Source organism: Ochlerotatus camptorhynchus, unplaced genomic scaffold (assembly GCF_037179485.1).
Source record: "Ochlerotatus camptorhynchus isolate MF236.1 unplaced genomic scaffold, CSIRO-AGI_Acam_v1.1 ptg000493l, whole genome shotgun sequence".
Taxonomy (NCBI): domain Eukaryota; kingdom Metazoa; phylum Arthropoda; class Insecta; order Diptera; family Culicidae; genus Ochlerotatus; species Ochlerotatus camptorhynchus.
The window spans coordinates 1,398,831-1,426,825 of NW_027040978.1; the positions used below are offsets into that span (position 1 = coordinate 1,398,831).

General features: G+C 43.9%; 2 protein-coding genes across 2 annotated transcripts; one reads left to right on the forward strand and one right to left on the reverse strand.

The window, feature by feature from the left end:
- Positions 1 to 6,234: 6,234 nt before the first annotated feature.
- On the reverse strand, positions 6,235 to 14,494 carry Ccdc39 (Coiled-coil domain containing protein 39). The gene is made up of 3 exons (XM_065235518.1): positions 13,923 to 14,494; positions 7,145 to 9,490; positions 6,235 to 7,076 (listed from the first exon to the last, which is right to left on the reverse strand). Exons 1-3 carry the CDS (start codon positions 14,422 to 14,424, stop codon positions 6,913 to 6,915), a joined length of 3,012 nt encoding a protein of 1,003 aa, XP_065091590.1. The 5' UTR covers positions 14,425 to 14,494; the 3' UTR covers positions 6,235 to 6,912.
- A 195-nt stretch (positions 14,495 to 14,689) lies between these two features.
- Positions 14,690 to 17,321, forward strand: LOC135712579 (transcription factor Clamp). The gene is made up of 3 exons (XM_065235535.1): positions 14,690 to 16,140; positions 16,195 to 16,392; positions 16,466 to 17,321. Exons 1-3 carry the CDS (start codon positions 14,928 to 14,930, stop codon positions 17,134 to 17,136), a joined length of 2,082 nt encoding a protein of 693 aa, XP_065091607.1. The 5' UTR covers positions 14,690 to 14,927; the 3' UTR covers positions 17,137 to 17,321.
- The last annotated feature ends 10,674 nt before the right edge of the window (positions 17,322 to 27,995 follow it).

Genomic DNA, 27,995 nt, shown 5'->3' on the forward strand with positions numbered 1-27,995 from the left:
TGTAATTTCACAACGATTCCGTACTTGAGGCAGTTTAGTTACGCAAACTTGGGTTAAGTAAGCGTTTTTTAAAAGGAGTTCGGATTAAAACAACCTACTCGATAGATGGTCCAACTAGAACTGATTTATTTATCTCTATCACCCACCATGAACCCATAATGTTTCCGTCTACATATTGAAAGGAATTCACAGTAGTTACGCAAATTTGGGTTAAGTAAGCGTTTTTAAAAAGGAGTTCGGATTAAAAGCTGTATTAGCCTCTCCTTTGATTTTACGCCTGATTGACACACAGAACGCGCATATTTTTTGAACCTCCGTGTTAACTGTAGTTTGGTAAGTGTGGACAATTCCATCCACATCTCTTATCCAACTGCTCAATTCATCGGGATTTCCAGTAAAAACAGGAATATCCTTCACTAAATCCGAAATTTTCTCAATCACTGTCGGATCCGCATCCTCAAAAATCAAAACAGGATCCGAATAATCAACCACATGCTGAGTGTTACATACCAATTCGCTCGTTATACGCAAACTTAGGTTAAGTAAGCGTTTTTAAAAAGAAGTTCGGATTAAAACAACCTACTTCATAGATGGAAGGAATTCACACTCTAAACAATAATAAACATAACACTTGCAATCAAAGTGCTTGAATTAAGGAAAACATTAAATGATTTATTCCAAGTTCATAATTAACTTAATAAAAGATTAAAGATCTTCATTGCAGTCCCATTAACTTCACAACAATTGTAGGAAGTTCTGAGGAATGAAAGGAAATGCTGAGAATTTCAGTGAAGCTCCATAAACAAACTGCGGGAACATAAGGGAAGTTAACACACTGAAATTATGGATAACTTACTGGAAGCTTTAAGATCCTCAAATCGGTTCTTTGAACATTCGAATATTTTCAGAAACTTTTATGCAGTTCCTAGAGTTTCAGAGCACAGCACAGGTGTTAAGCGAACTTGAGAAATATTGAAACCTTGAGGGGTATTGTGAAATTTTTTAAGAAGTTCTAAGCACCTCAGAAAAGCTAGATCTAAAGATCTTTGGGGAATTTCAGATCTTAAGAGCAGTTCCCATGGCCTTAGTTCAGACTTTTTGGAGCAGTTTAAATATCTATAATCGTAAATTTAGAAAAATTGAAAACCCTTAACATGTTCCGACCATTTCAGGGAAGTACAAAGACCATCTAAGAATTTATGAAAACTTCAGAAATATTTCAGGAACTTCACAGAAGTCCAAAGAATTTCAGGGAAATTTATCTTCAATAGAATTAAGAGCTTTAGGAAAGCTTCGAGAAAAGACAGATCAGAGAATTAAATTTCAAGAAAATTTTAGAAACCCTCCGATAGAACATCTGGAACATGATAAAAAATTATATGAACATCCGGAAAACGTGAGAGTATTTTAAGGGTGTTATATCATGGAGATTTCATGATATTCAGCGAAGTTCTGAGTACTTCGAAGACGATCAGATAGCTTCAGAATAATCCCATTAACTTAAGCAAATTTTCACCGACTTACAATGAATTCCGTGGAATTATGGGGTATTCCAAGAATTCTATGATTGATCAGGGAATTTTAAATATATAATTTATATCAGAAAATTTCCCGGATTATTAAACAAACTTAGAGAACTTCAGGTAAGCATAGTTCAGGGAAAATAAGTGAGCGAATTTTAAGGGTAGAATACTTAAGGAAAATTGTCGAAACTACAAGGCAAATCAACTAATTTCGGTAAAGTTGCGGGTTTTTAAAATACACTGATCAATTCAGGGCTGTTTAGAGAACTTTAAAGAAATTCAATAATCTAGGTAGTTTTAATAACACCAGGAAAGTCTAGACTATTGAAGAAATTTTAAATTAGTGCCGATAATTGAATGGAAGTTTCATGAACTTCAGAAAAATCAAGAGAACTTCAGTGATTCCATGAAAATTGCGGGAGCACAAAAGTTCCAGAAATTTAGAAAAACTTCCAAAACTTCACATAAGGACAGTGGTCGTCAGAAACTTTTCGAGAACTTTTTAGAAATCTATGGACCTTGAGGGGAGATCCGCGAACTTCAGGAATTTTTATGGAACATAAGCAAAAGGCGGGAGCATTTGAAAGAAGTTGAGTAAACTCCGAAAATTGCCCATTTGTCTTCCTCCTGCAGCGAGAGGACCAATGCCCATGTCAAGAACTAATTTTCGGACAAGTTACCCTGAATGGTAGCCACTGCTGATTAATATTCGATCTCTACAGTCAGGGTTACTTCGACTCACTTGCTATAAAAAAATGTTTTTTCGGAATTATGAAATCATGAAATAGTATAATGCTAATTAGTACTTGTAAGTTACAAGAAGAGGTCATGAAGAATATGTTTGACACATAAAATCTGTCAATATTGCTTTCAGTGCGTCACAATCAGCGATTTTACGACTCGTGAGCGCTCACTCTGAGTGAACGCTCACGAATCATATGATCGCTGATTGTGACGCTCTGAAAGCGGAATTGACAGGTTTTATGAGTCAAACACATACTTTACACCCTCTTCCTGTTACTTACAAGTGCAACACAGCATTATAACATCGAATGATTGCATAATTCCGAAAAATATTTTTTTTATAGCAAGTGAGTGGAAGTAACCCTGTCTACAGTTGCGAAACGCTTATGGAACTCTATTACTGATTCTGACGCAGCAAGTCAGTGGTATAGCTGGCGGTTCTTTCCATGCCTTACTCTGATATCCGGTGCTCTGGGCTACGGTCATTTAAGCTCCAAATAATCCTCCCGCCGTGTTATTTCTTTAAACAAACAACAGCAAAGGCGTCGCATCTGTCATTTTCAGCGTTATGTTATGATTGAGGATATGGTTGCCAGTAAATTTATTTTTTCTGTTGAAGTTTTGACAACTCCGTCAATACGATGAAGCGCCCAGAAACACCTTCCGACACCCAAAAACACACATAAAACACAATAAGCACAAACACAAGGTGGCAGAGTGACTTACCCCCTGATACAAACATATTGTTATTCATTTGAGTTTTTTCGTAAGTTACATTTATGTGTTTTCCTGTTATTGGAACCTATGATGTAAAGGGTGTCCACAGCTAAATTGCATCACTTATAAGTACTCGCCAAAAATAAGTCTTTCAACCGATTGTCATTAAATTTTCAGGGAATGTAATAGCTTGGTTTACAAAATTTCACTCTATTTCTTCACCGAATTCAAATGCCCGAACTTTCTTCTTAATTTCACCTATAAGGTTTTGTACAACGGTTGAATCGACATTTTTTTTCTGCTTTCAAGCATAATTTCAACATTTCCTGCTCCGTAGTGACAACTTTAGGATGCTTACGGAGTTCGTGCTTCATTATAGCCCAGAATCTTTCGATTGGCCGAAATTCACCCCATTCGTCTTGTACCACTCCAGACCGTCCTTGGAGTAGTGACAAGAGGCGAGATCCGGCCAAAACATTGTAGGAACGTTGTGTGATTTGACATGCAGGCTTGGCCATTTACGGTTGTAGTTGATACGAAAAGCTTCCGCACGAACAAATCGCCTGCCAAATCATGAATTTCTTGGGGAACTTTCCGAGGGACTCTGAAACATCTAACTTGTCTTTCGCAGTCACATACTGGCTTCCCGGAATTTGTTTGAAGTCCGCTTTTACCTATGTTTCATCGCTCATGATCCAGCTGTGTGGTTTTGTTAACATTTGTGTGTACAGCTTACGTGCCCACATTCTAGCTGTCAAATTCTGTCGTTCATTGCGATTTGGTGCTTTCTGAATCTTGAATGAACTTTTTGTCAGGTGCTGATTTTTCGCGACATCCGTTTGAAGGCAGCAACCACTCGCTTGCGATCTTCAACGCAGTACGAAACTCTTTTTCTTGCCCTCACTAGCTTCGGATCGACAGTTAAACGTTATATGACACGAGAAACAGTAGATTGTTTTGATTCCCAACCTCTTTCCGATGGCTCGGTGCGAAAGATGTGGGTTGTTGAGGTGAGTGTGTAAAACTCAATTTTCAAAACTACTAGAAATTTCACAATGACACTCATACACGCTGAGACCATCTCACCCAAATTTTCATTAAAATTAACCCAAAGGGTAAATGTTACAGCTTTTTGAAAGTGATGTAATTTAACTGTGGACACCCTTTATAACAGACACGGACTTTCAACTAAAACTTATTTAAGTTAACTTAAATTCAGTTTATCCTCTACCTGTGCTCAATTAAAAATCTATAGAACAGCAAACATATGATTCTAGTTATTCTTTGTCCTCTTTTCTTTCGATAAAGATTGCCACGCAAGTTGCATGTATCGTGAGATATTCATCCATATTCTTGTTTTCGTTCGAACCGTATAAAAAGAGAGACGCATAATTCCAGTTAGAACGTAACAATAAAATTTGGAATTTGTCGTATTCATCTGAATAATTTTTCCAAAGGCAGCAACCTTCTATTTAGCAGAGCAGTCAAGTTAAAGCAAGCAATCATAAGTCAAATGGTACATAGGCGCCGACATATATGAGAATTCTAATCTGAGCTGCCCAGTATACAATAGGTCTTATCCATCTGAATAACTTCACTAAAAACCGCAACTGCTTTTCCAGTCGAAATGTATCCATACGAATGAGTAAAAGTGACTCGCAGTCTGAATGCGAGGTGAGCAGGATTATTTTGAAAAAAATTGGTTCGATTTGACAGCTCGAAATTGAATCGATTTTGGGGTCTGTCTTCGCTTCACCTACACCATCCACTGGAGGAATAAATATCACCATTTAGAAAACCACCGGCAGTTTAGTTGTCATCAAACTAATCAAAAGACTAGTCATCTTCCGCCTTTGGTCGATTCATAAACAATGCCGCTAAACTTATTTGATTTTTTTACTATAGCTGTTTTGAGACATTAGAACGAACCTTACCATCATATTCAACCGGTGAATGACCCGAAAATTCCCACCATCAAACGATCTTCCCTAGCCAAAATAAAGCAAAGACAAATCGAGTAAACCGAAACCACATTGAAATAATGTACATACTTTACCCAACAAGTATTAAAAGTCAAGTTTGAAGACGCAAGTCAACCCAGTGTTACCAGGTGTTATTTTTCTCCTTCCAGAAAAAAAAGAAACGTGCGATTACTATGCCTTGAGCTATGCCTTGAGGTTACGTTTGCTCCAAAACTGTGCATCACATACTCGAATAAAAGTCCCTCATCCTATTTCATCTAAAATTCTTCAAACGTAGACAGCGGCGTTATCAATTACGATTAAATTCCATTCCCTTTTAATTGCTTATCCTCGACTGATACGTGTATTTCGTTAACTGAAGAAGTTGTGATATACGTGTATCTGTCGACGATAGGCGATTGCGGTAGTGGAATTGAACTGTTCTATTTGTACACAAATTTGATAGTCTGTTAAACAGATTATAGCAAGCCATGAATAAACTATATTTAGTGGGCTTGTTTATCGGTTTGCTGTTTTCTTTTTCCTTCTTTTGGGATTGATATGCGAGTATAACGGTCACACGGGGTAAAATGCACCCCCAGGGAAAAAAATGCTTTTTGCTAATTTTAACAGTTTCGCGGATTAATCTAGCATCATTGCTAGTTGAGACATTGAACTAGCAATGCTGATTCACAAATCCTCGTTAAAAAACGTATTTAAAATGCCTAAAAGTAAATTTTCCCACTAGCAAGAAATCTACCAATTGCTACTACACATAACCTCAAAAAGTCAGTAATCTGTCACCAAAACAAATAATCCATAAATCGAACATCGCAATAATTTTTTCCCCCTTTTGGAATGCTGCTCGTCGCCAAACCCAGAAGACAACCAAACTGAGAAAAAAAAAAGATCACTATCGACAAATACCGTAGATAATTGTGTATAACAAATTAAGGTAAATGCCAGAAGTTTCTTCTCTCCGTGTAAACAATAGAAACCCAAATCGAATAGAAACCTTCTCCTTCTTATCACGCACTGTATTTCCATTTTACTCCGCTACTGAGTGGAATTGTTTTGCGTTCTCTTTATCTTCCACGAAAAATATCACTCAGCTCTCAGTTTGTCGAGAGAGAAAAAGAGAAAGCAATGCAATTCTACTCCGTCAGTGAGTAAAATTGAAATTCAGCTTAGACTCATCATTGGTTCCATCTGTGTATCTATCGGGATGTATTTTATTTCGGATTTTGTACTCATTCAAAAATTGTAATGTAGCTGCTTTTTGGAATAACAAAAAAAAATATCCAGTGAACCGTTTACGCATGCATGCATTTATAAATAAAGTGATAACTTTGGTACTTCGTCGTATTAGTCATTGTACAGAAAATTAAAATCAGTCATAAGAGGGGAACTATAAAATCGAATCAGTCGGAGCGAGAGACACACTCAATGCAAAACGAAGTTAGTGATAATATTATGAGAGAAAAAAAAAACAAATTGCAGTATGACAAGATAAGGTGATTTATTCAAGCGATCGCGGCGTAATGTTTGCTCGAATTCATGCTGAATGACTAGGACTCGTACAGAATAAAATGGGGGTCATTATTTACCCTTCCGTATATAGCTAACTATTACGTAAGATTTAGCGGAATATTTAGCGTTGGAATCACTGGAAGAAAATCGTGAATCATTTACAGTTCATTCGAACTCACACACACAAACAAAGTAAATGTTCAATCTCTTATTTTTTTTTACCTTTTACGAATTCACGCTAAGAATTATCAAACGAACTATGCAAAATTTGATGATATTTGTAGTTTTTACCAATTACGGACAGTGAATACAAAACCACAATATTATTATATAAACGCCAGGAAAATAAATTTGATGATGATCGTCAATCAACAAGTGACATGAGCCTAATGTTGGTATCCAACTCGGTAGAAGTTGAAAGAACGTCCTTCCTCCGTCTACTTCTTCATCGTCCCTTGCGACTTCTTATGGCCACTGGCTCCAGGGAAATCGATCAGTATCACCGAGAGGCCAGCGCTCATACGGTTATCGAACGATTTGGCGATATTCTCGGACGAATCGGACGAACGCGTTGATGTCGAGCACATAGACATTTTCGATACTGCAATGTACAGAAAAGGAAATCGATAAATTCCGTCTGAAACTTACCCGGAAAGGTATTGCATTCACCTGGTTTGGACGAGCCCGTATCGTCGCCGCGACTGTAGTCCGAAGCGGGTGAGTTTTCGCTTCGCCACGATATCTGACTCTTCGCCCGACGCACCACCGGCAGACGTAAGCCCTTATCGTAGAAATACTTGTTCACCGTAGGATTCATTTCCTGGAATATCTCGATCAAATCGGCTATCTGGTGCAGCGCCATATTGTTGCGCTCTTCCAGCTCCTTTAGGTTCAAATCTTTCTGGAACGTGGCCAGCAAATATTCGTCATTGGTTTTCGCCTTGGCAGCCTTTATGGCCAAACGAAGTTCCCGTTCTGCGCGTTGAATCTTCGTCTTCTGATCAAGCAGTTCCTTCTGAATCTTCAACAGTACATCATTGTTATCGAGTCGCACTTTTGTAGTCGCCTCCAGTCCTTTATCACTTTCCTCGCGTTCTTCGTTCAAATTGTGCAGATTTTCCGTATTAAACGCCAAGTCAGTCCTTACACTCTTCAACGCGGACAAAGCCTTACAATAATCATTTTGAATGTGATTCATCTGCTGAATATCCGGATTATCTTCATCTACCTTCTGGAAACCACGCTTATAGGTTTCGTTCGAGAAGTTCATCAGCTTCAATGTGTTCTCCAGAGCCTTCAGGTCTTCCTCAGCTCTTAGAATCTTCACATTCAACTCACTACCTTCCCTCAGCAGCATGTACTTCTCCTGTGCATTCTGGATCTTGATCTGAGTAGCCGTCACGATCGTCCCATCATCATTCTTACCCAGCAGATCCAGCGATAATTCATACCGATTCTTCAGCTGCTCGATCTTCAACATTCTTTCGCTGATATCCGCCTTAAGCTGTGCTCGCTCATCATGTAGATATTTCTTCTTCAACATCAACATATCCTTCTGCGAATTGATGTCGATCAATCTCTCATTGATAGCCGTCTCCAGCTCCATTCGATGGCGGTCCAACGTATACATCTTATCATTCTGTTTATTCACCATCTGCTCCATCTGATTGATGCGCATTTTCAGCAAACTCTTCTCCACCAATCGCTCCTGATTCTCCGTCGTACACTGTCTCAGTTTTTTCTCTCCTCCCTCCACCATCAACGATTTCTCCTTCAGTTTCCCAATCATTCTCTCAATCTCAATGCAATCCTGCTGATACACTGCGTTCATATTTCGAAAATCAATCTGAATCTTCGCGATCTGCGCCTGCAGCAGCGAATGATTCTGCATCCTGGCATGATAAATCGCCTCCGCTTGTACCAGCTTAGCGTGCGCCCGGTTTGCTCCTTCCTGCTTATCTTCCCCTTTCATGTTCGCAATTCGCTTCTCTATCGTCTCCATGTTGTAATCCACGCTGTACGAAATCTCTGTCTGCCGGATGATCTCCTTTTCTTGCGTCTTCATTGCCGCCCTGATCTTTCCAATTCCCGATTCCATTGAATGAATCTCAATTTTCAGCAGTTTATCTTCGTCCTTCATTGTCACCAGCTGCGTTTGCGCCCGATACAGTGCAGTCGCCAGGCGAGCCGTCTCATCGCCCAACACTTTCATCTGCTTCTCCTCCTGCTCGACAATTTCATTCAACTGTCTCAATCTCTCTTGCGCACACAGCGTCTTGCTTCTGAAGTTTTCAAACTTTTCCCTCAACTCTTCCAGTTGGCTCAGATTGGTATGAATTTGCTTCTCCTTCTCAGCTTCCTCCATCAATGCCTGACGATTTTTGTTACGCATCCCCGTCAACTTGTTGGACACATTCTGCACCGCTTTCCGCGTTATCTGATACTCGTTTGTCTTTAGCTGCACGCTATCCGTCAGTGCATTCAGGCGATTTCTAAGCTTCGACACCTCCACGTTCAACTCGGCAATGCCCAGCTCAATTTCCTTGTTGTTCCGTTGCTGTTCCTCCAAGAATTCCACTTGCGCTTGCAGGTCATCATTCAGCATACCGCTTATTTCCCGTGCCTTCTCGATCTCCGTCTCGACCACCTTGATATCGTCCTCGCGTTGATTCATATGCTTCACGGCTTCCTTCCACTTCAGCACCAGCTGTCGACGTTCGGAGTGCGCCTGGCGGTACAGTTGGGAGGTTCGTTCCAGAACCTGCTCCAACGAACGGTACTCCTCGGCCAGTGTTACCAGGATCGTTCGCCTCTTGGATACCTTGTCTTCCAGGATCTTTCGTTTCGCCTCCAGGGTGTCCGCCCGTCCGGTGTCCAGCTTGCAGTACTTTTCTATTAGCTTGTTCGTCTCTTCGCCGTTTCCCATTACCTGTTTCCATTCGGCTAGTGCTGCCTTGGCCCATTTGATACGCTCGGTGAAGCGTTCCATGTTGGCGGTGAGCTTCTTCATTTCCTCTGCGGAAAAAAGATTAAAGTGTTTTGGTTTGAAATGCATCTGTTCAGGGATAAATAAAATGAATCGAAAGAAAGTGCTTTTTTTTTAAACGTCAGCAAAGTGGCAATAATGGTTGATGCTACGTGTATCGAAAGTAATTGAAATCAAAGTAGTCGTTGGATTACCTGACCTGGTCACTCCTGTTATTTTTCGCTGTCATTCCAATTCAAGAGCTCGATGTGAGCAATTCAAGTTTGCTGTTCATTATTGCCCCATCCTGTCCACGTAGTTCCTTCAGGTTATGGGCTCGTCTACTAAGGAAGGCTCCGGAATTCCGCAGTTGAATGGAATGATCTTCGAGAATTGGCGGTTTCGAGTTCAACTATACCTGGATGCGGCAGAAGTTTCGGACGTATTAACCAAGCCAGTTCCCGGTGAGTCGGACCAGGGAAGGACGAAGTTTTTGCAGACAGATCGGAAAGCGAAGTCCTTACTAGTTGTATTCCTTTCTGATGAATGTCTAGGCATAGTACGGGACAAGAAGACTGCTCGAGAAATGTGGAAGGCACTGGAAGATACATATGCGAAGAAGTCTGTAGCAAGTCAGACCCTGGTGCAGAATAAGCGAACCATCTTCTACGTGAACTCCGGATGTAGCGACCATCTGGTTAACAGTTTAGATTGCATGCAGTCGGTCTGGAAGCTCAAACAACCTTCCGTTATTGATGTGGCCAAAGATGGTGTTTCGATTGTTGGGAAATATGAAGGCGAAGTCAAGGGGATTTCCAAAGAAGATATTATGTTCCAGATGAAAAATCTAATTTTCGTACCAGAGCTGCAAGGCAACCTGCTTTCTGTCAAGAAGATGTCCCAAGCCGGGATTGACGTGTTGTTCACAAGCCGTGGCGGAAAACATCAGGCGCTGATGAAGCAAGGCGATCGGTGTGGCACAGTTGCGAGGAAATCTCTACGAGTTGGAGTTAGATCTTGACGTGGTAGGACCTACAGCAAATCGCTGCGCAGTGGAGGTCAGCATCGTCGTTTGGGTCACGCCAGTCAGACCACGATTAATACGTTAGTTCGACACAATATGGTGCAAGCGCTTGGCCCAAAAGTTGATTCAATTGGATTCTGTGACACATGTGTACTTGGAAAGCAGTGCAGAGAACCCTTCAACGGAACTCGTGAGCGAGCCAGTCGATTGCTAGAGCGGATACATTCGGATGTGGACCAATCGATCCGCCGGCTTGGGATGGATCGAGATATTTCATCTCCTTTATAGATGACTACAGCCATTTTACGTGCATCTACCTGATGAAGAGCAAGTCCGAAGAGCATTTTCAACAGTATGCCATGGTAACCACCCAGTTTGAAAAAACGAATTTGCAAGCTAACTGTCGACCAGGGACGTGAGTATTGCTCCGGAGAACAGAAAGCGTACTACAAACGAAAGGGAATTCAAATTCAGCCAACCGTTGCATACTCGCCTCAACAAAACGGCGTGGCTGAACGGTTCAACCGAACTCTAGTAGAAAAGGTGAGAACCATGCTTATCGACTCAAATATGCCAAAGTTCATGTTGTCGGAGACAGCACTTACTGGAACGTACTTGTTGAACCGGTGTCCTACTGCTGCTCTGTCGGATAATCGTACACCTGCTGAGCACTGGACAGGTGCAAAACCTGATCCTCTCCTAGCTGCTTATCTTTGGATGTAAAGCGTTTTCGTGCGTTCCAAGAAAGCTGAGGAAGAAGTTGGACAACAAGAGTCGGGAGGCGGTCATGATTGGCTATGCTCCAAATGGTTACCGCTTATGGGACAGAAAAGCAAAAAAAGTATTCATCTCTCGTGACATCAAGTTCGATGAAGCTTCTTTACCATACGCAAATGAAGAAGATGGAGGCTCGAACGTTCCCTTAGTGATTCCCATGCTGTATCCGCCAGAGGGGGACAATTCGTCGGCCAAACAAGAAGCAGTAGCTGTTATCGAAAGTGAAACCGAAGATGAAGTCGATCCGCATACGCAAAGCACCGTTGATCTGAATGAAGAACCAACCGAAGAAGCTCCATCCGAAAACCATGGGGCGCTCCCTTCACAACATAGAGGTGATGACTATTCAGAGTCTGACACTAGGCGCAGTGAACGGGAGCGCAGGCTCCCAGGTAAGTTACTTGACTTCTTTACTGGGTTTAGTGCAACATCTGCTGGTAAAATTTCAACTCTTCCAGATCCCCCGGAATCGTACGCCGAAATCGAAGATTGAGAAGATCGACAGCTCTGGATGACCGCAATTAGAGACGAGTTAACATCTCTTGAGGAGAATAAGGTGTGGACGACGGTAGAATGCCCTGCCGGTATCAAGCCCTTGCAGTCGAAGTGGGTCTTTCGCGTGAAACAGGATGAAGGAAGAAACCATGTGCGATGCAAGGCAAGACTGTTAGTCGAAGGTTTCTTGCAGAACGACGATTCGAATTGTGCTGGCCGTAGGCGTACAAAGGGGATTCCAATTCGATCAGATGGACGTCAAGATGGCGTTCCTTCATGGTGAGCTACAAGAGAGAATCTTCGTGGCTGTTCCGGATGGCGTCAAGGCAGACCCTGGGCTGGTGTTACAGTTACAGAAATCTTTGTATGGTCTGAAGCAGTCTCCTCATTGTTGGAACGAAAAATTTAATCAAGTGCTGCTGAAGCTAGTTTTCGCACGTTCCAAGCACGACTATTGCCTATACACCCGTATCGACAAGAGGGGGAAAGACGTTGTTTTCATCGTGCTATATGTCGATGATCTCCTGATAGCAGGTATGCAGCTGACCACCATAATAAAGCTGAAACGCGAACTGCCGGCGATGTTTGAAATTACCGATTGTGGAGAGTTGACTCACTTTCTTGGGATGAAGAAACGGTACGATCAACAAAATGGTAGAATGATGCTGTCTCAAGAAACCAGCCTGGAAAAGATCTTGCAGAAGTTCGGCATGGCGGAGTGCAATGCAACAAGGACGCCAATGGAAAAAGGATTGAAATTGGATCGTCAAGTGGCCGAAGGTGTTCAAGAACCGTATTATGAATTATTGGGAAGCCTGATGTACATGATGATGTCCACAAGGCCGGACATTTGTTTTCCTATCGGGATATCTGGGGAGATTCCAACTACAACCTGGGCAACAACATTGGACAGCTCTGAAACGGGTTGTACGATGCGAGACAATCAAGCGGCGCCACTCATCGGGTGTGCTGATTCAGACTGGGCCACCGATACTGACGACCGGAAATCAGTAAGCGGATTTGTTTTCCGTGTTTTCGGATGTACTGTTGCGTGGTCAAGCAAGAAGCAAACAACAGTTGCAACTTCTTCAAGCGAAGCTGAATATGTAGCGTTGAGTGATGCAGCATCGGAAGCAATATGGCTAGTCGGTGTTCTAAGCGATCTCGGTGAGCTGAACATTGAACCAATCACCATATACGAGGACAACCGTGGATGCATTGGTATGACCAAGAACTTGGAGAGTAAGAGAGCCAAACACATCGACATTAAACACCATTTTCTTCGTGATCATGTCGCTGCTGGTAAGCTATTGGTGGAGCCGATTGCCAGCAAAAACCAGTTGGCTAACTTCTTCACTAAATCGTTGGACGTCGGACGATTTGAGGAACTTCGGACGATGCTGGGACTATCCAAGCGAGAGGGGGTGAAATAAAAGTAGTCGTTGGATTACCTGACCGGGTCACTCCTGTTATTTTTCGCTATCATTCCAATTCAAGAGCTCGATGTTAGGAATTCAAGTTTGCTTTAATAAAACGTTCTTTTGTTCGTTAAGTCTCGGCCTGTTCATTATTGCACCGTCCTGTCCACGTAGTTCCTTCAGTAATGTTACAAGATTTTAATGCAAATCCGCATGAGTTCATTGCATTTTTCGCATACAATAACATTCAGGTAAGTATATTGTTGTGAAAATTCAGTGAAATCAACGTTTTAATCTTGGTTGACGTAAACAGTCCCAATCTGCTGAAGCTGTAATTGACCCTATAGACGAGTGCACGGATGGATTTGAGTTTACTCACTCGAGAAAAAGTGGCACAAGCTGCGGGCAATGTTTACTTATCAATCTAGTGCGAATCACTGACGGACATCGATTGCCATCAAACGACAACGAGACAAACGAAAAAAAAATCGACGATAAAATACATTGTTTACAAAAGCTGATACGTCCCTTCGAAAAAGTAATCGAGCTATATTCTACAGGTATCATTCATGTTTTGACTAATGACTAAAATCTGAGATTATTTTCAAAAATAGAACAGGTATTTTAATATACGTGCTCTGTTGCTTATTTAATTTATTTGGTAACTTAGTTTGGTGTCATAATGATAGTAATAAAATAGTCAATACATAAATAGTACATGTGTAGGATAAATAATTCAGAAATAAAAACAAAAAAATCAACACTCACTTTGCGACCGCTGATCGTGCCTCTGCAGTTCCTCCTTCTGGTACTGCACCTCCTTCGAAAGCTTCCGCAGCTTGCCGCCATCGTTCTCCGACAGCTTCAGCAGCCCGTGTTCCGTATCGATCTGAGCCTTGTCCTCACTCAGCAGCTGCAGATTCTGATCGAACTCAACCTGGGCGCTCTTCAGATGCGCCTGCAGATTGAACAACCGCTGGTCACTGATCTGCACCTTGCCGGAACCATCCGTTTTCCGGTCACCCAGCCGATTCACATAGTCCAGCAGTTGTTTGTTCTCGGCGTTGGCGATCGGAATGAAACCACCGTCCGATCCCCAGCCCATCTCCTCCATCACCCGGATCACGTACGGTTGGGTCATTTTGATAAATGAAACGATTAACTGAACTTGATTTCCACTAGAAGGACACCATGAAAACACAAAACCATGTACGATTTTTCCGGATAAACAAATTTTCAATTCATGGCACACGGTTGCTATGGTGTGCATCCATGGTGGCCTCCTCTGTGGCAGCCATGCGTATTTACGAGCGCGCGAAACGAAGAGGGCGCGCGCATGCGTTACACGACCGACCACGTGTTGCTCGAACTGACTGGAGCAGGACCGCAGTCCACAATGAATCCACGATCCTGCGAATCTGCGGAGCAGCAACAAAACCCGTGGAAAACAACGTCATTCAAGAGATCGGGGCTTCTATTTTTAAAATGCGCGTCTCGCATGTTTTGATGACAAACACGCGAGAGACCTGCGCCAACCGTTGGGATGGATCGAGGAAAATTGGCCCCGTCTGGCGCAGCCCTTGTCCGAGTGTGAGATCGGAGAGAAAAGTGGTTCACAGTCTATTCGTAACACATTCGTCGCACGGGAAAGATGTGAAAATTTTACGGTCGATCGAGATGTGAAGGAAAAGTGATCGGGCAAATTTGACCAATTTTGGGGATTTGTGTACGCGAATTCTCGGGTAATTGCAGTCGATTGAAAATTACGTCATTATGTGCACCAAAAGCCTCTCGTGTCCGTTGTGCTGCCAATCGATATTTCCGAATATCGATGCCCTACGGTTAAGTCTGCTGAAAGTTACCTCGCGGCCATTAAAATGTCCGATCTGCGCCGACGAGCTGCTGGGGTTGGACAAGCTGACTATTCACCTTTTCGGACACTCGATTCTGGGCAAGGAGGAGAGAAGCGCTCCGGTAGTGGATAAGAAGAAGAGCGTAACGAATGCTCTGAAGAATGTGCGTAAAACCAAGAAGGAATCTACTCCAGGAAGTAGTGGGCAGCAGCAGAAGCAAGCAGGGCAAATGAATCACGCTAGTAATGCCAAGTGTGACGTTTGTGGAGATGAATTTCGCGACCAGAATCTTCTAAAAATGCATTCCTGTGTGTCGCAGGGGGCCGGTGGAAGCTCCGACGGGATGGAGCTCCGTTTCCCATGCAACATGTGTTCGAAAACATTCAAGATGAAAGGCTCCCTTAAGATTCATATGCGGGTCGTACATCTAGGTTGTCCAAGAAAGAGTTCGTCGAACACCAGCTGTACTAGTAGTAGTACGACAACGACGATCACGACCACTACTGCGGCACCTGTTTACTATAGCAATGACGTAACGCAGTGCAATCTATCTCTACGAAGTACTGTTTATGCTCCCCCACCACTACAGCCGATCCAACCACAGCATGTTCCACCGCAATCGCAACGGACTCCACCTCCTCAGCCGATGATACCTCAGCGACCAACACCTCACTCGCCTCTGCAGTCGGCAACGTCGCTCACCATTACCACGCCCAACAGCAGTGAACCGCAGATTATCAAGATCCTAGACCCACGGCAGTTGACCGAATACGTCTACGTATCGAATCAGCCGCAACCACAACTAAATCAGCAACAACAACAACCACCTCAACAGCTGCCTCAGCATCCATCGCCTCAACAACAGCAACAAGTTGTCGAACGTATCATTGCCAACAGTACTCCGCCTAGCGTTCCATCACCCCTTGCTACACCTACTCCGAGTGGCAGTAATGTAGGTAATTGTAACGGTAGTTGCAGCTCCGTTTCCTCTCCTTCGCAACCATCGCCTTCTCCCCAGTCGACCAGCATCAATTCCATCTCCGATGGCAGCAATAAGCACTGGGAATGCGACGTCTGCCTAAAAAGCTTCACCACAAAGTACTTCCTCAAGAAGCACAAACGACTCCATACAGGTTAGTTCTGCAAAATCTACGCTTTGTCCTAAAATTAATTTCTTTTCTCCGCAGGAGAAATGCCGTACTCGTGTCAAATTTGTGGCAAAGCATTTACGTTCCAACAATCGTACCATAAGCATCTGCTGTACCACAGCGACGAGAAGCCTCACGCGTGCACGATTTGCGGGCGGGCCTTCAAGGAACTGTCCACGCTGCATAATCACGAGAGGATTCACAGCGGAGAGAAACCATTCTCCTGCGAGACTTGCGGTAAGTACAAGCCCGTTTGTTTGTTCTGTAGTTGACGGTCTGTTCTAATCGTCCCTTTTCCGTAAACCCACAGGAAAATGCTTCCGGCAGCGCGTATCCTATCTGGTCCACCGACGGATCCACACGAACACCCAACCATACAAATGCACCGCCTGTGACAAAAGCTTCCGCTACAAGGTTTCCCAACGGACGCACAAATGTCCCGCCCAACCGCCCGGAACGGTGATCCGCCAAACGGGTGATCTTCTACAGAAACTCCTCCAATCTTCGTCCATTCTTCCAACGCTCAACGAGGGTTCACCCTTGCCCATCTCAACTCCACCGCCGGCCCCTCCTCCGTCGATAGAAACCCCCGAACAACAGCTACATCAGCAGCAAGAGCACGACGACCTGCATGACATCAAATCCGAAGACGACATCAACCGAACCTTGGACGAACTGTTGAACGAATCCTACGACAAGATGGGCATCGGGGAACATCAAACCAGCTACCAAGATGATCACCAGCAAATTCCTAACCCATACCATCATCATCAACAACATCATATCCACCACCACCATCATCATGAACAACAGCAACCGCTGGGGATGGATGGCGCTAGCAGTGCTGGAGAGACCAGCATGATCGTACCGCGGATCGAGAGCCTGTGCTTGCTGTCACCCAATCCGAGGGATTTGATGGCTTTCGATGGTGAAGCGATGGAGGTGATCGACTCCATCAAGCTGGACTTGCTGTACAATTGAAGGGAAATGGTAGGTAATGTGTGAGTGTTTTCATTTTGAAATGTCAATTGGAAGTTTTCGCTGTAATATGGTTTGAATGTATGTGGCTTGGTAGCTCCAAGAATGGATCTACAGCAACCGCTCCATATATGCGGTGGGTGGTATCGTCCACCCACCGCTGTTTCTCGCTTGTGCTTCAAACAATTACGCATTAGTGTCAACCATAAACTACAGAAATTCGGTTCAATTGGTTGAACGACAGCCGAGAAACAGCGAGGGGTGAACGGTACCACCCACCGCATATATGGAGGGGTTACTGTATATGAGCATTTCCACGCCAACTGACGAATCGATCAGGCACGACCTTTTCCGATTTCCATATTTGGCCTGGGTTTGCTCATATGTTTAGTTGATTTTATGTGTTGGAAAATTTGGATGATAAGTTTATTTTGCAGTTAATTAGACTGGATAAATTGAACACATGTTTATACTAGTGCCAAGCTATTAAAGATACTTTTAATCATATCTAGGAAAATTTTAATAAAATAACCTAAGCTTGAAAAATTCTACCGAAATTATTCATTGTGAAATTTAACCTTTTAAATAATTGCACTTCATTTTCTACTACAATAAAATGTTTCATCACCATTTCTTCGAAAATTTGGGGCCTCAGATACACGGAAGCAAAGTAGATGGGCAAAAATACAACATTGATGGAACCTCCAGTTCAGCAGTTGCGATCATCACGGCTCATGATTTCGTCGTAGGTACATGGTGGATCTACTGGGGAGGACGTTTTAACAGCAGATGTCGCTCTTATACCAGTGACGAAATTCAGGAACTTACCTGCAAGCCTGCGCTTCCGTTCGCTGCGCATCGTGTTGGACTCTACACAGTCTTGACGTCTTGGTTGCGAAGGGAGCGCCCCAGAATTTGCTCCAGCTGGTTCTGGTTCTTCAACTTCATGCTGTTCACCATCAGATGGATTATCTACCTCATCGCGCTCATCATCAGTCGCTTCATCGCTATGAATCGCACCTTCAGAATCAGATTTCGCATCGTTCACAGCATCTTGATTATCGCAACGCATTGGAATCACTAGACGATCATTTTCAGCTGGAGTTTCTATCGTTGAAAACGGAAAACAAGCTTCACAAAAGCAAACATCTGGGGCGATAAAAACCTTTCTTGATGATTTGTCCCACAAACGATACCCGTTGGGAGTGTAACCTATCATCACAGCTTCTAAACTCTTGTCATTTAGATTCTTTCTCAACTGATTAGGCACCCAGGCACATGTCTGGTTTGACTTTCGTCCAACATTCGGCTGTTGGACTTCTGTTGATCATCATTGTAGCGAATAAGCAACGGTTAGCTGTATTTGAATAGCTTTTTGCTTGTAAAGGGTGTCCACGATGAAATTGCCACACACAAAATTGATTCGCAAAATTCGAGTTTTCATCCGATTGCCATCAAATTTTCAGGGATTGAGAAATAACTATTAAACTTCATTTTACCTTTTTACTCGTATTTTATTTACAGTCCATACGCAAATGCCCGCACCTTGGCCTTAACCCCGGCCATAAGATTCTGCACAACCTGTGAATCAACCGTTTTTTGCATGTAAACCCATACTTTCTTCAGTTCCTCGACTGTCTTCACTACCTTAGGTCGTTTAAGAAGGTGCTGCTTCATAATCGCCCAGTACTTCTCGATGGGGCGGAGCTCCGGAGTGTTGGGAGGGTTGAACATTTTCGGAACGAAATTGACCTTATTGTCCGCATACCACTTCAGCACGTCCTTGGAGTAGTGGCATGAGGCCAAATCCGGCCAGAAGATTGTTGGGACGTTGTGGGCCTTCAGGAGAGGAAGCAGCCGCTTCTGGAGGCACTCTTTTATGTACACCTGTCCGTTCATCGTGTCCTGGGTCACGAAAGGTGCACTCCGCTTCCCGCACGTGCAGATGGCTTGCCAACAAGGAATTTCTTCGCAAATTTGGACATCTTCTGAGTGCGGACATGCTCCGGAACGCTGAACTTATCCTTGGGCGTGAAAAACAGGTTGCCGGGGATCTGTTTGAAGTCGGCCTTCACATATGTTTCGTCGTCCATGATGCAGCATTCAACTTTCGTCAGCATGTTGAGGTACAACTTCCTGGCACGGGTTTTGGCGGACTTGTTCTGCTTCTCGTCGCGATTAGGGGCCTTTTGTACCTTGAACGTTCGAAGCCCAGCCTTAGTTTTGGCCTTCTGGACAAAACTTCGGCTTAGGTGCAGCTTCTTAGCCACATCCCTAACGGAGGCGTTCGGATTTCGGTTGAAGGTCCCAACTACGCGGTTGTGATTTTTGGTGTTGTACGGAATACTTTTTCCTTCACTTCTGGGCTTCCGATCGGTGGTCAACCGTTCCTCGAACCGCTTAATCACTCGCGACACCGTGGAATTCGCGATTCCCAACGTTTTAGCGATGGAACGATGCGAGAGATCCTTGTTCTCGTGATGAATGCGCAAGATTTTATCACGCACGAGCTGTTCTTTCGACTCCATTTCCGCGAGTTTTGATCACAGGACTTTAAAACTTGCAGGATGTAAATACTGCACTATGAACTAAATCCACCCAAATTTTCATTAAATTCTACCCAACGGTTAAAAAGTTAGAGCAATTTCATAGTGTGGCAATTTCATCGTGGACACCCTTTAGAACTTCTTTTGGTCATTTGAGCAATACTCTCTTCCTTGATCCACAGTTAGTTTGCTTGTTTTCGGATTCCAGTAGGACGACACGAGGGCTTCGTAATCTTTGAAACATTCAAACACCTTCTTATTGATTGTGGCAAAATAGCTGAAGTCGTCTATAATGGACACGAAATACCGGGAACCATTCCAGGAGGGTCAATCGGTCCACAGACGACGGAATGAACTCTTGGGTGCTGCTTAACGGATCTCTGCACTGCTTTGCTTTTACACACGTGTCACAAAAACCGATGTCCTTCATTTTCCCTTTGATACCAGTAACCATTTCATGCTTGACTAGATTGTATTGCTTGCTGGCTCTCGTGACCAAGGCGACGGTGCCAAATATACAGATTGATTTTTGGTGTAACAGGGTCCGCAACCAGCTTGAGCTGATAAAGATTACCTCTCAGATACGCTTCTGCTATGAGTTGACCTTCATATGACTCTTCTTCTTCTTCTTCTTCTTCTTCTTCTTCTTCTTCTTCTTCTTCGCATTTCAAGCTTATTACATATCGCATACTAGCTTATTGCGTGCTCTCAACTTAGTGTTCTAGATGCACTTCCACAGTTATTAATTGAGAGCTTTCGATGCCTGTACCATTTTTGCATTGATATAATTGTGTGGCAAGTCCAATCATACTTCTATGCCCAGGGAAGTCGAGAAATTTTCCAACCCGAAAAATTCCTAGACCGGACCGGGAATTGAACCCAGCCACCTCCAGCATGGTCTTGCTTTGTAGCTGCGCCTTTACCGACTGAGCTAAGGGAGGCCCCACCTTCATGACTCAAAATCATTTTATCGCTTCCATTCTGTTTCGTAAATAGCATCTCGATGCAGGCCAGTGACAAGGCCTATACCAACAGCAGCGTTTGACAGTAGGCAGCATGTCCCGGGCTCAAATAATTTATTTTGCTGTGCTGGGCCCGCTGTCACTGTATAACATGTTGCTTACGCGCCTGCCACTGGGCTGATCTCGATCCCTGACTCGGATAACTTCTTTACTGTTGCAGACAACGAAAACGGATTTGGCAACACTGTCGGTTGCCCTATCTTTATCGCAGGCCTCGAGAGCACTCCCCAAGGCGGAACAGAACTATAGTCAGACTGATAGAGAAGGTCTAGCCATCATCTTCGCAGTTACGAAGTTTCACAAAATGATCTTCGGTCACCAACCACGCTCCATTGATTCGAATCTTCGGCTCCAAGAAAGGTATCCCGGTGTATACGGCTAACCGGTTGCAATGTTTTGCCCTCACGTTACTTCTGTACGACTTTGACATCGAGTACGTTCGGACTGAGAAGTTCTGCCACGCCGACCTACTTTCCCGATTGATTAGCCAGAATGGAAAGCCAGAAGAGGACTACATCATCGCTAGCGTTACACTGGAGGAAGATGTCAGTTCAGTAGCCGCGGATTCACTAATGTTCTTCCCCTTAATTTTAGAGTCGTCGCGCAAAGCACCCAGGCCGATCCACTTCTACGCAAGGTCTACCGGTACATCCAAAATGGCTGGCCGCAATCTAAGCAGGTCGAACCGGAGATCAAACGATTCCACGCCAGACTGGTATCCTTAACCGTAGTGGATGGGTACATTTTGTTTGCCAAACGACTCGTCATTCCATCGAAACACCAAAAACGATGCTTGGGCCAGCTTCATCGAGGCCATCCGGGTATGCAGCGGATGAAAGCGATTGCCAGGAGCTACGTGTACTGGCCGTCACTCGACGAAGACATCGTTGGTTACGTCAAGGCCTGTGCGCAGTGTGCGTCCGCTGCGCAGTCTCCTCCTCATACTACACCGATGCCGAGGCCGAAAACAGTTGGCCCATGGCAACGCGTTCACATCGATTACGCCGGACCAGTCGAGGGTGGCTACTTCTTAATCGTCGTCGACTCCTACTCCAAGTGGCCTGAGATTGTCAAAACGTGCAGCATTACATCGATATCTACAATTACCATCTTGCGTGGACTTTTCTCTCGAATGGGGATGCCGGTTACACTGGTCTCGGACAACGGAACACAATTCACCAGTGCAGAGTTTGGCAAATTCTGTGTTACGAACGGCATCGAGCACCTCACGACAGCCCCGTTTCATCCACAATTAAACGGACAAGCAGAGCGTTTCGTGGATACATTCAAAAGGGCCATCAAGAAAATTTGAGAGGGGAGAGGAACAATGGATGAAGCAATCGATACGTTTTTGTGTACAGGAGCACGCCAAATCACTCTGTACCAGAAAACAAGACTCCGTCAGAGGCTCTGTTCGGCCGTAAAATCCGAACCAGCCTTGAGTTGTTACGCCCTGTTACGCCCACCTCCCGCACCCATCGCAGTTCCAGAAGAGCAGAAAGAACAGAAGCGACGAACGTTCAACCGCGACGATGCTGTCTACGCCAAGATCTACACCAAAACCATCTGAAAATGGGTACCTGGCATAGTTCTCGAGCGAATCGGCAACGTAATGTATAACGTGTGGACCGATGCTCGGATGCTGCGCTCGCACGTCAACAAGTTGCGTAGTCGAAATTCCACTACTTCGAATTCCAGTTACCAGTTAGACAAGCCGTGATCTCACACAGTTCATTTCCATTGAACGTCCTGATGCCTACCTGGAACCTACCTCAACCACCGTCGCTTGCACTGGACGAGCCCGTCCAATCATCATCATCGCAAGCCTCTAACTCAGCATCAACTACAAATCCGATGACACCTCAATCATTGCCGCCGTCACCGAGATGTGGTCCACCAGTGACTACGAGTACATCGATGTCGTCAATGTCTTCTACGACAGCAACATCAACTGAGTTCGAGTTAGCAGCTGAAACAGAACCGGTAGAAGTTCTACCTCGGCGCTCTTCCCGTCTTCGAAGGCACCCTCGATAGTTTGACCCTAAGAGAAGAGGTGACAATACGGGGGCGAAAATGAATCACTTTTCCGTCAAACGTGAACCAGCTCCTGATTGGCCGATTTCATGTGCGTAAGATAGAGATAGAGATAGATAAAGATAGAGGTAGAGATAGAAATAAAAGAGAAAGAAGCCAATTGTCACCTCTTCCTCTTAAGTTTGACCCTTACCAGCTCTATTAACATTCCTATACCTGTTGGTGTCATTAATTTTCATGAGTGAGCTTTTATTTGCGAGAAATCGACGGCTAAAGTCATTGTTTACAAAAGCAATTACGCCCCTTTGAAATGTTGGCACTGAATTGGATCTTCACGACGATCGGATCGCTTCATCTCCTCGGCTAGCAACCTCTGCTTCACCTTCTCCAGAATAAGCTCATCCTCATTCGTGTTCTCCAACGCGGTAACGAGAGGGTCAAAAGTATCCGGCAACGTGAGGAACAGTCATTCTCTTCCAGCTTGGCGCCCGTCGTTTTTATTTGCCGCATAAGCGCATCGAATACCTGGAAGTGACTCCGCATCGACGATCCTTCTCGCATCCGAAGCCTTGCCAACTGCTTTCGCATTACCGTCTGACTTGCCACAGACTTTTTGGCAAAGGTGTCCTCAAGCGCCTTCCACATAGCCTTGGACGTTTCTTTCTCCCGGACTATTTCTAGACATTCATCCGAAATAAAACTCACCAGCATAGATTTTGCCTTTCGAGCCACCTGAAGAAACTTCTTCCGCTCGGGATCCAAAGCAGGCACATCCTTTTCCAGCGCTCCAGACACTGCTCTGTAGCCTCGAGGTGTGGCTTGACTCTATACTCCCTGAAATCAAAGTAGTCGTTGTAGTGACCTGACCTGGTCACTCCTGTTATTTTTCGCTGTCATTCCAATTCAAGAGCTCGATGTGAGCAATTCAAGTTTGCTTTAATATAACATTTTTTTTTTTGTTTGTTAAGTCTCGGCCTTCAGTTTGAAATGACCGATTGTGGAGAGTTGACTCACTTTCTTGGGATGAAGATACGGTACGATCAACAAAATGGTAGAATGATGCTGTCTCAAGAAACCGGCCTGGAAAAGATTTTGCAGAAGTTCGTTCGGCATGGCGGAGTGCAATGCAACAAGGACGCCAATGGAGAAAGGATTGAAATTGGATCGTCAAGTGGCCGAAGGTGTTCAAGAACCGTACCATGAATTATTGGGAAGCCTGATGTACATGATGATGTCCACAAGGCCGGACATTTGCTTTCCTATCGGATATCTGGGGAGATTCCAACATCAACCTGGACAACAACATTGGACAGCTCTGAAACGGGTTGTACGATACTTAAAAGGATCGATGGAGTGTTGCTTGACGTTTACTCGAGACAATCAAGCGGCGCCACTCATCGGGTTTGCTGATTCAGACTCGGCCACCGATACTGACGACCGGAAATCAGTAAGCGGATTTGTTTTCCGTGTTTTCGGATGTACTGTTGCGTGGTTACCCTAATAAAAAATAACCATAAACGAACGATAACCCAAATCATAGAACTATACAACAAATGGTTTGGATGATACCTGGAACACGTCGTTAAGCAAAATAACCATAACAATTTTATTAGGGTAAGCAAGAAACAAACAACAGTTGCAGCTTCTTCAAGCGAAGCTGAATATGTAGCGTTGAGTGCTGCAGCATCGGAAGCAATATGGCTAGTCGGTGTTCTAGGCGATCTCGGTAAGCTGAACATTGAACCAATCGCCATATACGAGGACAACCGTGGATGCATTGGTATGACCAAGAACTTGGAGAGTAAGAGAGCCAAACACATCGACATTAAACACCATTTTCTTCGTGATCATGTCGCTGCTGGTAAGCTATTGGTGGAGCCGATAGGCAGCAACAACCAATTGGCTGACTTCTTCACTAAATCGTTGGACGTCTGACGATTTGAGGAACTTCGGACGATGCTGGGACTATCCAAGCGAGAGGGGGTGAAATCAAAGTAGTCGTTGGATTACCTGACCTGGTCACTCCTGTTATTTTTCGCTGTCATTCCAATTCAAGAGCTCGATGTGAGCAATTCAAGTTTGCTTTAATAAAACATTCTTTTGTTCGTTAAGTCCCGGCCTGTTCATTATTGTCCCGTCCTGTCCACGTAGTTCCTTCACTCCCAGTTCACAAAATTGTCCTCTTTGAGCTGAGGAATTCCAGAAGTCTCCTTCATCGTGGTGCCCATAACCTGAAGAGATTTGGTCTTTCTGGAACTCAGAGGAACTTAATAAACAGGAACAGTTTTATTAAAGCAAAGAGAATACACGTCTACATTTCTTGAGGGCTTGTTGATGAGAGGCAAACAAGTTTCTAGCGATCGCTTCTTGCGTGATCACAGGCTTCTTCGATTACATAAACCCATCCTGTGGCATCTCAAATCACATGAGAAATAAAAAAAAAACGATTGAAAAAAAAAACAAAAATCATATCGTCCAGGACAACATTGGCAACATACGGACATGTTCCGTATACCTCAGAGGAAGTTGCCAGTTTCTGTCTTGGACCAAAACCCATTACGTGACACCTCAATTCACAGGAGAATTCAAAAGTAAGTGCAATGGTCGTTCTATCAAGTTTCCAGGACCACTTTGAGCCCATCTGGACGCGTTCCGGGTACCCCAGGGGAAGTGGATAGCTTCTAACTTGAACAAAAGCCCAGCATACGGCACCTCAAAACACATGGAAATTCAAAAACAAGTGAAATGGATGCTATATAAGAGCCTAGGATTAAAGAGGCTGAATTTATATAGAGACGACATGTCAAAATTAAAAACAATCGATTATCTGTCAAAGTCATAGGAAAAGTCATTCCAATCGAGCAGAAGACCTGTCAAATGGATATGATGTCGTCTCTTTATAAATTCAGGCTCTTTACCTAGGATCACATTAGACGCATCCGAACATGTTCCGGATGCACCTTGGATAGTTTGCCGTTCCTTTCAAGGGCCAAAACCCTTCATACGACACATGAAATCAATACGTAAGAAGAGTCAGATCTAACTATAGGTGGATAAATTCAGGTTATAGTACGTTCAGACTACAGAGTTATAACATGTTATAGCGCTATCTTGATGGTGGTTTCTGTGTTGCAATTATTTGACAACCGTTATAACATGTTATAACTGCTCAGTCTGGACAGCGTTTTAGATATGTTCAATCTAAATTAACAACACTGTACCAAAACATCATCCTCTGCTCGAATGAAACCTCAGACCATTCAAATCGAATAATCGAAATCGTTTTTTCAAATATGTTAGCTGACGGTTGTTTTGCATTGGCGTAGCTGGTGGGGGTGCCTGGGATGCCTGGCCCCCTCCAGAGGAATCTAGGCCCCCTCCAGAGTTTTTTGAAGATTTAAATAATTTTAATTTTTGGTACTAGAATTTCCTAAAGGGGTCCGGAGAGAGCCAGGATCATTCTGAAAGGGGGCTACGCCAATGTTGTTTTGTAATCATATGATGCTCCTCTCGAATACAGGATGAACAATGTTACGAGAAGCAAACGGACCTCAGTTGAAACACGTAATGCTCTCTGTTGAATGATTGTAATCCCAAATCGAAATGGATAATTATGGTATTGGTTCAGCGCAAGGGGTAATTCACTCAGCACATTGTGCCGGAATTATATTCTACACAGCTTGGGCACATCCATCGGCACATTGTCGACATACCTTCGACACAATCTCGTAGGCATTAGATTGTTGTAAATAAAATGGGAGCACTGCTGGACAACTGCCATTGAAGTTGTTCAGAACATTACGTGCTGTTTGACTGTATGTTCAGGAACATTTTCTAATTGAATATACCAGAGGAACTCAGACCAGCAGCTCACTTATAGATCTAAATACGAAATGTAGGTTCTAGAGTGGACTCAAGAGGAAGAGGCAGTTAATCAGACCTCATTAATACCCTTAATTCAAATAATGCTGCAACTCACACAAAACAAACTTAAGAAGTCTATTCATTACCCTCTATAGTCGGTCTCCAACAATACTCCCCACCGGTTCCAACTCTTTCCAGCCAAAAGGCTAGGTTTCTGGTCTGCTTTTGAGGGCATTATAAAACACTAAAACACAGGACATTTATTACCCCATGGATCACAAAACACCGAAATATCGCACATTCGCCACTTCCCGCGTCATCATCAATCCGATTTATCCTTGCGATTTCAAACCAAAACATTCAAGGTGTCAGAAATACCGGGTTGCCGGGATGGATATTTTACAAATAATCGAGCTTGCTCTATGACCGGCACAATCAGCATACTTGCGGCACACTGACAAAAAAGATGACCCAAAATTGGTGTGCGGAGTGACCTACCCCTTGGTTCAGCGCCATAACGCAAATCATCGAAAACGATGATGTAAATAATTCTATCGTACATAATTGCTGATCTGAGCTGACAGACAGGGTGGAAACATACTAATTTCTATCAGAGGTGGTACGAACATTGGTATAGCGTGGAAACCGAAGATTGTCTATTTCGTGGTGGAGGAAGTTTCCTCTACCAATAAACGATTTTTGTATCCATGACAAGGGGTGATCACCGCCCCTTGAAAGCTGACGTTTTTTTCTTTTGCTGCGGCTTTAAATTTGTTGGCTTTAAATTTGTTGATTTGTGTGCTGAAATTCAGTTTCAAGTGTTCATAAAGTTATCTTTTAGTGATACATCGTGTTTTGCCTGTGGTAGCCTTGAGTGACTAGGTTGACCTTGAATTTAACCTCCAAAATATACGACGCAGTTTCAGTTCCATTGTTCGGTGTCGGTTTTCATTGCCTCCCGGTCGAGCTCCCGGTAGCCCGGTTCTCCGAGTTCGGATGCTACACTTTCGGCGTGAATTATTCCGGGAGCGTGTTGATAATGTGTCCGTCGCGAGTTTTGGTGGTGATTCGGTGACCGACATTGCCGTGAATCAGCAAGTTTTCCGCTTGCAAAAGTGCTCGGCTGCTGGTCTCTCGCCGGTGTAGGAGATTGCGAGCAATATGAAAGATGCCTCGCTGGATACGCCCAAAACTGGACGGGTGGCAGTTGGTGGCCGCGAACTGTTCCTGGAGAAAGCACTAGACGCGAACCTCCTCCCAGATAACAATGGCAATGCAAGAAAATTTGTGTTCGTTAAAGGAAGTATTAATACAAAGGTGCATCACGAAATGAGATGCAAAGCTTACGGAAAATCAAAAAAACGGAACCCATGGATTGGAGGATCAAATTAACATG

Bases quoted from the DNA above. Each gene is read 5' to 3' on its own strand.
- Ccdc39 (XM_065235518.1), bottom strand. From the start codon at position 14,424: ATGCACACCATAGCAACCGTGTGCCATGAATTGAAAATTTGTTTATCC. The intron at 9,491-13,922 runs GTGAGTGTTGAT...TTTTTTCCGCAG, and splicing joins GCACGATCAGCGGTCGCAAA to AGGAAATGAAGAAGCTCACC. The intron at 7,077-7,144 runs GTGAATGCAATA...TGTACATTGCAG, and splicing joins TACGGGCTCGTCCAAACCAG to TATCGAAAATGTCTATGTGC.
- LOC135712579 (XM_065235535.1), top strand. From the start codon at position 14,928: ATGTGCACCAAAAGCCTCTCGTGTCCGTTGTGCTGCCAATCGATATTT. The intron at 16,141-16,194 runs GTTAGTTCTGCA...TTTTCTCCGCAG, and splicing joins GCACAAACGACTCCATACAG to GAGAAATGCCGTACTCGTGT. The intron at 16,393-16,465 runs GTAAGTACAAGC...GTAAACCCACAG, and splicing joins ATTCTCCTGCGAGACTTGCG to GAAAATGCTTCCGGCAGCGC.